The sequence below is a fragment of the Myotis daubentonii genome, chromosome 11 (genome assembly GCF_963259705.1).
Source record: "Myotis daubentonii chromosome 11, mMyoDau2.1, whole genome shotgun sequence".
NCBI classification, from domain to species: Eukaryota; Metazoa; Chordata; class Mammalia; order Chiroptera; family Vespertilionidae; genus Myotis; species Myotis daubentonii.
In genome coordinates, this window is record NC_081850.1 from 6,287,770 (window position 1) to 6,299,258 (window position 11,489).

The following is an 11,489-nucleotide window of genomic DNA, read 5'->3' on the forward strand; positions in this document are numbered from 1 at the left end:
ATCAAATTGTATAATCTGTGATCTTTGTGACTGTTTCTTTCACTTAGTATAATGTTTTCAAAATTTTTTTATACGGATACATCACTTTTTGTTTATACCCTCATCAACTGTTGGGCTTAGGGTGTTTCTACCTTGGCAGTTATGAATAGATTGCTATTAACATCAAATACATAGATAGGTAGATACATAGATATGTGGATATACACACGTACTTGTATGAACACCTGTTTTTCATTTCTTTAGGGAATAAATCTAGGCGTGGGATCACTGAGTCATATGATAACACTACATTTATCTTATTGCCAAACTATTTACCACAACGATACCATTTTACATTCCCATTGGCAGTGTATTAGGTTTCCAAATCATCCACATTGTCACCACCATTTGTTTAACTTTGTTGTTATCCTCACCCAAGGATATGTTTATTGATTTTTAGAGAAAGAGAGAGAAACATTGATCGGTTGCCCTCCATATGTGCCCCATTGGGATCGAATCTACAACCAAGGTATGTGCCCTGACTGGGAATTGAACCTTCAACATTTTGATGTATAGGATGATGCTCCAACTAACTGAGCCAGCTGGCCAGGGCTAACTTTTTGTTGTTGTTGTTGTTGTTGTTTTTAATTATGACCATCTTAGAGTGTGAAGTTGTAGCTCACTAGAGTTTTAGGTTTTGATTTGCATTTCCCTGACAATAATATTGAGCATCTTTTCATGTGCTTACTAGCCATTTTTGTATCTTTAAAAAAAAAAAATATATATATATATATATATATTAATAATTTCAGAGAGGAAGAGAGAGATAGAAACATCAATGATGAGAGAGAATCACTGATTGGCTGCCTCCTACACAACCCCCACTGGGGATCAAGCTCACAACACATGCATACGTCCTTGACTGGTATTGAACCTGGGACCCTTCAGTCTGCAGGCCGACACTCTATCCACTGAGCCAAACCAGCTAGGGCATTTGTGTGTCTTTGAAGAAAAGTCTATTCAGATTTTTTGCCCATTTTTAAAATTAGGTTTTGTTTTTGTTGTTCAGTTGTAAGAGTTATTTATATATTCTGGCTACTAGATACTCCTGGATGATTACGTCCTGATAAATCCATTGTTAAGTTGAAAATATATGTAAAAAATGCATTTAACATACCTAACCTATGGAATGTCATAGTGAAGCTTCTCCTATTTTTAGCATGCTCAGAATGCTTACCTTAGCCTTCAGTTGGGCAAAATCATATTACACAAAGCCTATCTTATAATAAAATCTTGAGTAGCTCATGTAATTTATTATGTATCACTTCCACACTATTAATAAGTAAAAAAAAATTATAAGTCAAACCATTGTAAGTCAAGGGTTCTGTATATAATTCATGAATATTTCTTCTCATTCTGTGGGTTGTCTTTTCACTATCTTGAATGTGTCCTTTGATGCAGTTTTTAACTTTTATTAAATCCAGATTATTATTTTTTCTTTGGTTTCTTCTGTTTTTGGTGTAGCATCTGGGAAAGCATTGTCAAATCCAAGGTCATGAAGATTTATCTCCCATTTCTTCCAAGAGTTTCATACCTTACACTTATATTTAAGTCTTTGATTCATTATGAGATAAATTTTTTAATATGGTATGAGTAGGATTTCAATTTCATTCTTTTGCATGTACCTATCCAGTTTTCCCAGCATCATTTATTGAAAAGACTATTCTTTTCCTATGAAATGATTGCATGAATGAGTTTATTTCTAGACTATTAGTTCTATTCCATGAATCCATATATCTGCACCAGCACCACACTGTCTTAATTACTGTTGCTTTATAAATAAGTTTTGAAACCAGGAAATTCAAGTCCTCAAACTTTGTTATTCTTTTAAGATTGTTTTGGCTACTCAAGGGTCCCTTGTGATTTCAATATGAATGTTAGGATTGACATTTCTACAAAATAAGCCGTTGGGGTTTTGATACAGATTTCACTGAATCTGTAGATCACTTTTGTGAGTATTACCATTGTAACAGTATTAAATCTTCCAATCCATAAACATAGAACTTTCCATTTACTTTCCATTTACTTAGGTCTTCTTTAATTATTCTTAGCAATGTTTTCTAGTGTTGAATGCCTAAGTATTTGACATTGTAAATTCAATTGTTTTATTAAACTTTTTGTAGTTCATTGTTAGTATATAGGAATACACTAACAATGAACAATAAATGGTTTTAGTGTGTTCATTTTGAATCCTAAAAGTTGCTGAATTCATTTGTTAGCTCTAATAGATTTTTGTAGATTCTTTAATATTTGTAGACATTAATTTTCAATTTGCCCAGCTTTTTTCTTGTTGTAATGATGTTACTACAGTCATGCGTCACATAATGATGTGCATATATAATGCTGGTATACCATATAGCCTAGGTGTGCTTTCGGCTATACCATCAGGTTTGTGTAAGCACACTATATGATGTTCACACAGCGATGAAATTGCCTAAGAAAGCATGTCTTAGAACATGTCCCCATTGTTAAGTGGTGCGTCACTGCACTGCTCCTTTCAGCTCTACATCTCTGAGCAAAAATTCAAAGCCACTGTGGATGCAATTTTTTTCTGATTTTGTGAGACTTACTGTGTTTGTATTTTAGTGTGAAAAGTGCATAAGAATGATTTATGTTATGATCAGGTTATCCTATATATTTCATTAGTCAAGTTGGTCAATCATTTAAATTTTCTGTAACAGTGGCCAGCAAACTTTATGTAAATGTTAGATAGTAGGCTTTGTTAGAACTCCCAAACTCTACAGTTTTAGTGCTATAGCAACTATAAATAACACGTAAACAGAGGAATGTGACTGTGTCCCAATAACATTTTACTTATAAAAGAACCAGCAGTGGTTAGATTTGGCTTCTGAGCTATAGTCTGCTGACCCCTCTTCCAAATACCTTTTGTTTGTTTTTTGTTTGTTTTTCATACTGCTTGTCCTGTCAGTTACTGAGTTGTGTTAAAATCACTAATTATAACTGCGGGTCTGTCTATCTAATTTCTGTTAACTTTTATTCATATACAGTAAATTCTAATTATTCTCAGTAGTTATGTTCTAAGTTACCACAAACACTGAAGGAGCAAATACTGAATTTTTACTCCGAGGGGAAATACAGGGTTAGGTTCCTTTGAGCCTCTGGTCACAACATTTGGGACAATCAGTCAGTACATAATCTGAAAACACCTTATTTGATATTATTGTTGATCCATGCTCTAACAGCCAACAGCACCATAATTAATGCTTGAACAAAGCTTATCTAACACCCCTGTTTTCTCCATAAGGCAGAGCACAATCTTCTTGTACTCAGGAACATTAGGCAGCATTTCACAGGGGGGCGGGGGTGGTGGTGGCTGTTTTACAAAGTGAAATCACAAGAAAAAGCAGGAAAAAATGCTAAATAGACTGCAAAAAAGACACATGTTTACTCTGTGACAGCTGAAACACGAAGGCAAAGCATTATCCTGTTCAACCTCAGCTGGGAAAGCTTGTATTGGGCACTCAAATTTTTCTCCATTTTGTGAATGGCCACAAATGGCCACAAACTCATGAGTATTGATTATGAAGTTCCAAGTAAATCTTAGTGAGTAGGCGAATTTGCAAATTCAGAATCTCTGAATAATAAGGATCGACTATTTAGAAGCTATATTTTCAAGTGCATACCAGTTTGTTATATTTGCTGTTAAAAGGACCATTTTGTCTTTATGTTGTTGTTATGTTTTTATCATTTGTTCTTACCTTCAAATCTACTGCTATTCTTGTTAATATAACCAAATCAATTTTCTTTACGTTGATGATTACTTGTGTATCTTTTTCCATCTCTTACTTTCAACCTATATATATCACTCTCTACAAATTGTGTTGTTTTTTAAAATACGTTTTTATTGATTTTTTTTTAGAGAGAGAAAGCAAAGGAGAGGGAGAGAGAGAGAGAGAGAATGAGAGAAACATCAACATTGATGGGCTGCCTCCTGCATGCTACCTGCTGGGTGGGGATCGAGCCCACAACCCTGGCATGTGCCCTGACTAGGAATCAAACTGGTAACCTCCTGGTGCGTGGGTTGACACTCAACCACTGAGCAACACCAGCTGGGCTCTATAAATTCTGTTTGATTTGTTGTTTTTATACTGTCAATCTTTCCTTTAGTTGGATTGGTTAGTCCAGAAGTTGACAAATTTGTTCTGTAATGGACCAGAGAGTACATATCTGCCTTTAATAGTTACAAGGTCTCTTATGGAACTACTAGGTGGTGCTAGTTCAGCACAAGAGCAACTATAGACAGTACTAAATAACTGGGTGTGTGTGACTATGTCCCAATGAAACTTGACTGAAAAAGTGGCAAACTGAAATTGGCCAAGGTCATGTTTGCTGACCCTCACCTAAGTATGTATACCTGGGGTTGTATATTGAGGGTGTGGGATAAAAATTGTAGGAACTTGATATTTTTTTGCTAAAAAAAATTCAAGCAAAAAAATCTTTACTAATGTGCTTATTGATTGTACATGTATATAATTCAAAAATATATACAATAAGTTACAAATACTTTTACTAATTAACTCCAAAGTATAAAATTAGACCCCAAATAGGCGTCTTTATTTTCATTTGTGTTTTAAGCTCTTTACAGTAAGCATAAGAATTGTTTTCATATGTATTTTTCTATGTCACCTAATTCTGAACCCTTCAAATTGAACAGAAGCGTATGCAGGCATCAGTGTCATTCAGGGACGTGACTGTGGAGTTCACCCAGGAGGAGTGGCAGCACATGGGTCCTATTCAAAGGACGCTGTACAGAGATGTGACGCTGGAGAACTACAGCAACCTCGTTGCAGTGGGTGAGCATAGCACACAATTTACTTTTGTAACTCTGTCTAGAAGGCATTTCTTTTTCAAGCATTAGTACACATGGCTACTTTACTTAGGGCTTTCATTCAGGAGTATAAAGTCACTAAGCCCTGTTGAGCAATGTGCTATCAACTCCCAATGATAAATTCAATGAGGATCTTCAGGCTGCTCTTCCTGAAGCTGCATCTTTTTCCACTTTTGGAGACCAAAAAGCTTATCCTCTGCCCTAAGTACTCCATTGTTCCTACTTCTAGGGAACTGCCATTTCAAACCAGAGGTCATCTTCAAGTTGGAGCAAGGAGAAGATCCTTGGTTCTTAGAGGAAGAATTCTCAAACCAGGGCCACCACGGTGAGTTACTGAGCACCAGCAGACAGAATTCGGTGGCGCTAGACTCTAGAAGGTCAGCTTAGCAGTGAACACCTATGTATTTCAAGACTTTTAAAAGGCACACAAAGCACCAATAGAAGGAAATGATTAACAGACTTTACTAAATTAAAATTGAGCCGAAACCGGTTTGGTTCAGTGGATAGAGCGTCGGCCTGCGGACTGAAAGGTCCCAGGTTCGATTCCGGTCAAGGGCATGTACATGGGTTGCGGGCACATCCCCAGTAGGAGGTGTGCAGGAGGCAGCTGGTCGATGTTTCTCTCTCATCGATGTTTCTGACTCTCTATCCCTCTCCCTTCCTCTCTGTAAAAAATCAATAAAATGTATTTTTAAAAAAATAAAAATAAAAAAATAATAATAAAATTGAGAACTTTGTTCATAAAAGATCATTAAAAGGATGAAAAAACAAGCCACAGAGTAGCAGAATAGTCATACAATAAAATTAACCTAAGAAGGATACACATCCTGAAAATGTAAGAACTTTTGCAGGTAAATATAGGTAAAGGTAGCAATCCAGTTGGCTAGAGACTTTGAATAGGAACTTTGAAATGGCCAATTAAATCTTTGAAAATGATTAACCTTATTAGTTTTCACAGAGTGCAAAAAATATATGAGGTGAGATAAGAGAGATGCATGATATGCAATGAGATCCACAAATTTGGTAATGCCAGGTCCTGATGAGAATGTGAAATATCAAAGATCTTCACACACTGAGTGAAAATGTGAACTGGTAAAACCACTGTGGAATTAGGAGGATGTTATCAAATCAAGTTGAAGTTTTACATACCTTGTCACCAAGCAGTCCCTTTCCTAACTGTATCACCTACAGAAAGGCATGATTGTATTCTCTAGAACAGCAGTCGCCAACCTTTCAGACCTCATGGACCACCAGTATCCACAGACCACCGATTGGCGACTGCTGCTCTAGAATGAATAAAAGAATATTTATGGCAATTTTGCTTATTTTTGCCAAAAATTAGGCTCAGCAGAATAAGGAAATAATTGTTTTCCTACGGGAGAATTATAAAGCTACGTAAAATCTTATATACTGATTATAAATATACTAGAGGCCTGATGCACAAAATTCCTGCAAGGGTAGGCCCTCCTTCCCCCAGCTGCTGGCACCAGCTTCATCTGGAAGGACATCTGGTCTAATTAGCATATTATGCTTTTATTATTATAGATTAAGTAAAAGAAACAAAAAATATAAATATGTCTATATGATTATATGTTAGAAAAAGGCAAAACTCAGTTACATTTTTAAGAAGTCATATATTGGTCTAAAACTACAAAGAAAATACAGGAAATTATTACATAAACATTAGGCGACATAAACATGAAGAAAGTGTAACCAGGGAGAGTCAAATAGGGATTTTTGCAGAGCAATTTGTATTCTGTTTTTTGACATGATTTCTAATTCCATGAGTTCACTGTATACTGTTATATTGTACATATAAGTTAGATGCAGATATAAATTATGTTTCATGCTTAATGGAGTGTTAAGAGATGAGTAAAAAGTAGATGATATTTGCAAGTTATATAATCCATAAATGATGGGTATTCAGAATACATAAAGAATTTAGACCTTTCTTAAGTGTCGTCTTTGCCTTAAGATTTTCCATAATACCCCATTTAAAACTGCATCCTCATATAAAATTAAAATGTGAAAATTTAGGATGAGGTAGTGATCAGGGTCACTTATTGTTCAATTTTGATAGATAGAATAAATCAAAGGAGAATCTAATTTGGTTGCAAGAATGGATTTTCCTTTCATCAGTTTTACTCTTGTTTGTATTACTATATAGACTCACAGCTATAAGGTGGACTAAATCCTTCCCCTTTTGAGCCTAGCCCATTAATGCTCATTAAGTTCTTATTTTTCTTATTACTTAAGTATAGTCTTGTTGTATCCATCCCATAATCTGGTTTTCCTGCTGTCTAAAATAACCATTCCAATAAAAGTCCAATTTCTATTATCTTTTAATTTTCCATCCAGGTAGCAAAATTCAATCTATCTAAAATTCAAATATAAATATGTATTTATTGCCATTTTCCTCTCTCATTTTTGCTATATCAATATTTTTTTAAAAGAGAGTGAATAGACATATATCTACATACATATGTGTATGCATGCAAATTATTTAATCTTGAAAAATCAAAAACTGAAATGTAACATAAGGTATATGTCTGTAAGCCCCACTCACAAAAAAATGTAAGACTCATAAGATATTTTCCATTTTTCCCCAGTGTTAGAACATTACAGAAATGATGACCTGATCAAGAGGAACAAGAAAATAAAAGACAAACACTTGCAGCAAATAACACTGATCAATAATAAGCCTTTGACTAGAAAAGAAGAGGAAATTTTGGGGAAACCATTTAATCTACACATAGCTCCTGTTTCTTCAACAAAAATGCCCTGTAAATATGTCTCATGGGGAGTGAATTTGCAAAATATTTCTCATTATGTCATTAATAGAACCTATTCAACAACAAAAACGGGTTGCTGTAGTGTCTGTGAAAATGTGCCTTTCAAAATTAACTTTGAGAGAACTCATACTGGAGATAAATTTTTTGAATGTAATAAAAATGGGAAAGCCCTCATTTATAAAGAAAATTTTCTTGAGCATCAAAAGTGTCAAATTTTGGAGCAAGGTTCTGAATATAATTCTGAAAAATTCCATGATGAGGCTGACTTTGTTACACACAAGAGTATTCACACAGGAGAAAAGTCCTGTAAAGATGATGGATATAGCAAAAATCGTGATAAGATAAAACTCTTTGATCAAAAAAGCACTGGAACAGAAGATAAATACTCTAATCTTAAACAGTGTGGGAAATCCTTCTGTGACAAGTCAGCTGTCATGGAACACCATAAAGTTAACATGGCTGTGAAACACTATGTATATAATGCCAGTGAGAATAATTTCAACAGGAAGTATCATCTCGCTCAGTCTCAGAGAATTGCCACAGAAGAGAATGCATTGGTATATAATGACAAAACACAAACTGGGGATAAATCCTTTGAATATCATGAAAATAGAAAATCCTACCTGATGTCAGCCCACAAGGTATGCCAAAGAACTCACTCTAACATAAAATCCTATAAATGTAATGAATGTGGGAAATCCTTCTGTCAAAAAGGACATCTCATTCAACACCAGAGAACCCACACAGGAGAGAAACCATTTGAATGTAATGAGTGTGGAAAAACTTTCTCCCAGAAGTCTCATCTCAGTACACATCAGAGAATTCACACAGCAGAGAAACCCTATAAGTGTAATGAATGTGGGAAAACATTTGTCCAGAAATCAACCCTCAGAGGACATCAGAGAATTCATACAGGAGAGAAGCCCTATGAATGTAGTGAGTGTGGGAAAACTTTTGTTCAAAAGTCAACCCTCAGAGACCATCATAGAATTCACACAGGGGAGAAATCATTTCGATGTAATGAATGTGGTAAAACTTTTGGCCAGAAATCAAACCTCAGAATACATCAGAGAATTCATGGTGGTGAGAAAACTTATCAATGTAATGAATGTGAAAAATCTTTCTGGCGAAAAGACCATCTCATTCAACATCAGAAAACACACACAGGAGAGAAACCATTTAATTGTAATGAATGTGGGAAAACTTTTGCCCGGACATCAACCCTCCAAGTTCATCAGAGAATTCACACTGGGGAGAAACCATTTAAATGTAATGAATGTGGGGAAAAATTTGTCCGGAAGGCAATCCTTAGTGATCATCATAGAATTCACACAGGGGAGAAACCCTTTCAATGTAATAAATGTGGGAAAACTTTTGGCCAGAAATCAAACTTCAGAATACATCAGAGAACTCACAGCGGGGAGACTTCTTATAAATGTAATGAATATGAAAAATTGTATAAGAAGTCAACCCTAAATGTAGGCCAGAGAATTCAGGGAGGAAGAAAACCCTATTGATATAACAACTAAGGAAAATCCTTCTGGCTAAAGACAAACCCATTTGACATTAGAAAATTCACATAGAATGAAAACCATATAAATATGAATGTAGGAAGAATTTTGTCCAACAGGTAACCCTGAGAGTATATCAGAGAATTCACACAAGCTACTATGGAGAAAGCCCTTTTGAATACAGTCATGCCCTATTAGAACTCTTGCAATAACAAAGGCTGGTAATCTGTTTACTAGTAAGAATTTCATTTTTTCCTCTAGGCACATAGCTAATCTAAATTTCTCAGTCTCCCCTTCATCTAAGTGGGACTTTGTGACTGGCTAGTGAAACGTGGATGCTCATATTGTATTCCACATCCAGTTCTGACAAAAGACTTCCCCAACAAGTGACCAGGCTGCTGTAAGGGTAACATGGAGATGACTTCCAGGCCAGCCTGGTATGCTGTGGATTAATGTGGCATGGAACAAGATGAAAGCCAGGGTGCCTGAAATATGTGGAACCAAATTTTCTTCCACATCTTTCCTTTTGAAGATTTTGTGAGCAAGACTTGGGCTTGTATTCTGTTAAGCACTTATTTTTGCAGGTCTGTTTCTGCACATAACTTAACCATCCCAATGCTGGAGAACAGAATACTACTGCGTAAGCCAAGCTTACATCAGCCAGTGGGCACAGTCCTTATTAGAGAGTTGATATGTGAAGGGGTCCTTCAAAGATCATCAGAGAATTTATACAAAAGACTTCCTTTCAGTATCATGAGATAAGATCATACCACCTGATACTGGGCTTTGGATGAATAAAAAAAGTTGGAAGATCTTAAAAATTAGATGAATGGTGAGCAGCTATCATGTAACTAAAGTAAACCTGGCTTGTTTAGCGGCATGAAGCCACGCTCCCTCCACACCTCCTGGCACTTGCTCTACCCCAACCTCAGCTGCTTTATGGGAAGAGGTTTTCCTGTCTCCAGCGGGGACTCAAGGCCTTTGGCATGCACCCAGTTATTCTGGGGAACTTCGAGGGAGGGGAAGGAAAGTGTTTATGGTCCTATAGGATACAGGTACCCAAGTCAACATCTTACCAGTTCCCATGGAGTTGGGGGTACCTAGATTTAGTTATTGTCCTCAGGGAAGGGTTCACGGTAGGGAAGGAAAATGAATGTAACCTTCTCAGTAAATGGGCCATTTGCACCAGTGCAATGTACTGTGGTTACTTCTGTATCTGAAAATATAGTCAAAATTAATGTAGCCCTGGCCAGTGTGGCTCAGTTGGTTGAGCATCATCCCATCCACTGTGAGGCTGACAGTTCGGTTCCTATTTGGGGCACATGCCTGGATTGTGGGCTCGATCCCCAGTAGGGAGCATTCAGGAGGCAACTGATCAATGTTACCTTCTCACATCGATGTTTCCCTCTCTCTTCCCCTTTCTCTGAAATAAACAATAATTTTTTTAATTTTTAAAAGAAATTAATGTCATATGTTATACTCCCCCTTCCCATAAGGCACAGGGAGAATTCCCCCAGTCAGGAAGTAAGATGCCTTTGAGGCCCCACAGCCCTTAGTGGGCTTCAACTCTCTGACTGATTTTATTGACTCAAACTTCCAGCAAAAGGAGGCCCCTTGCGGGTGAGGGGACAGGGTGGTTTGGCTTGATGCCCTGGCAAAGCTACCAAGCATATCCCCTTTTTAGGTACCTATTAACTTAGTCTTGAGCTCTCTTACACTGAACATCTGCCTCCCAAAGACCTCTGACTTGATTGTGGAGTGTATCATCTTAGACCAACTAACAAGATGGAAAGGACTTCGTGGTATGTTCAAGAATACAGCTCTCCTAGTCCCAGCAGTATCAGCCATACATGAAATAGTAGCTATCCCTTAGAGAAGAAGTTTATCCCCACGCTGCTGCCTGGGGCAAAGCTGCTGGCTCAGCAGGGCCCTACATCCACAGAGGTTACTCTGAGCAGCCCTTATTTCCCTGATGGTTTGACCAGTTGAAATCACTCAGAACCTGTGACTATTCAACCTGTCACTATGCAGACCCAAAACTTGATGTGTTCTCAACTCTAGCCAGCATTCCCTTTGATCAAACTCGGTGTGTTTTTATTTACTCTTGGGCTCTTACTGTGCCTACCTGACATGTCAGATGTAACGCACGCCACAGAATGACAAAAGCAGCCCCCTGGTTCTGTGAACTGTGGGGAAAGGCACAGCTGCTGAGCATCATACTTGGGTTGTTTAACTAGATGCCGTGGTAAGAGACTATTCTCTGACAAAACTGACTGGAATCAAGTTGTTGATGAAGAC

At 37.0% G+C, this 11,489-nt stretch overlaps 1 protein-coding gene across 1 annotated transcript; it reads left to right on the top strand.

Moving 5' to 3' along the window:
- Window positions 1-4,718: 4,718 nt before the first annotated feature.
- Window positions 4,719-10,815, top strand: ZNF510 (zinc finger protein 510). Its single transcript, XM_059658695.1, has 4 exons — window positions 4,719-4,853; window positions 5,118-5,213; window positions 7,498-8,321; window positions 10,792-10,815. The coding sequence occupies exons 1-4, from the start codon at window positions 4,721-4,723 to the stop codon at window positions 10,813-10,815; spliced, it is 1,077 nt and encodes a 358-aa protein (XP_059514678.1). The 5' UTR covers window positions 4,719-4,720.
- Window positions 10,816-11,489: the final 674 nt, after the last annotated feature.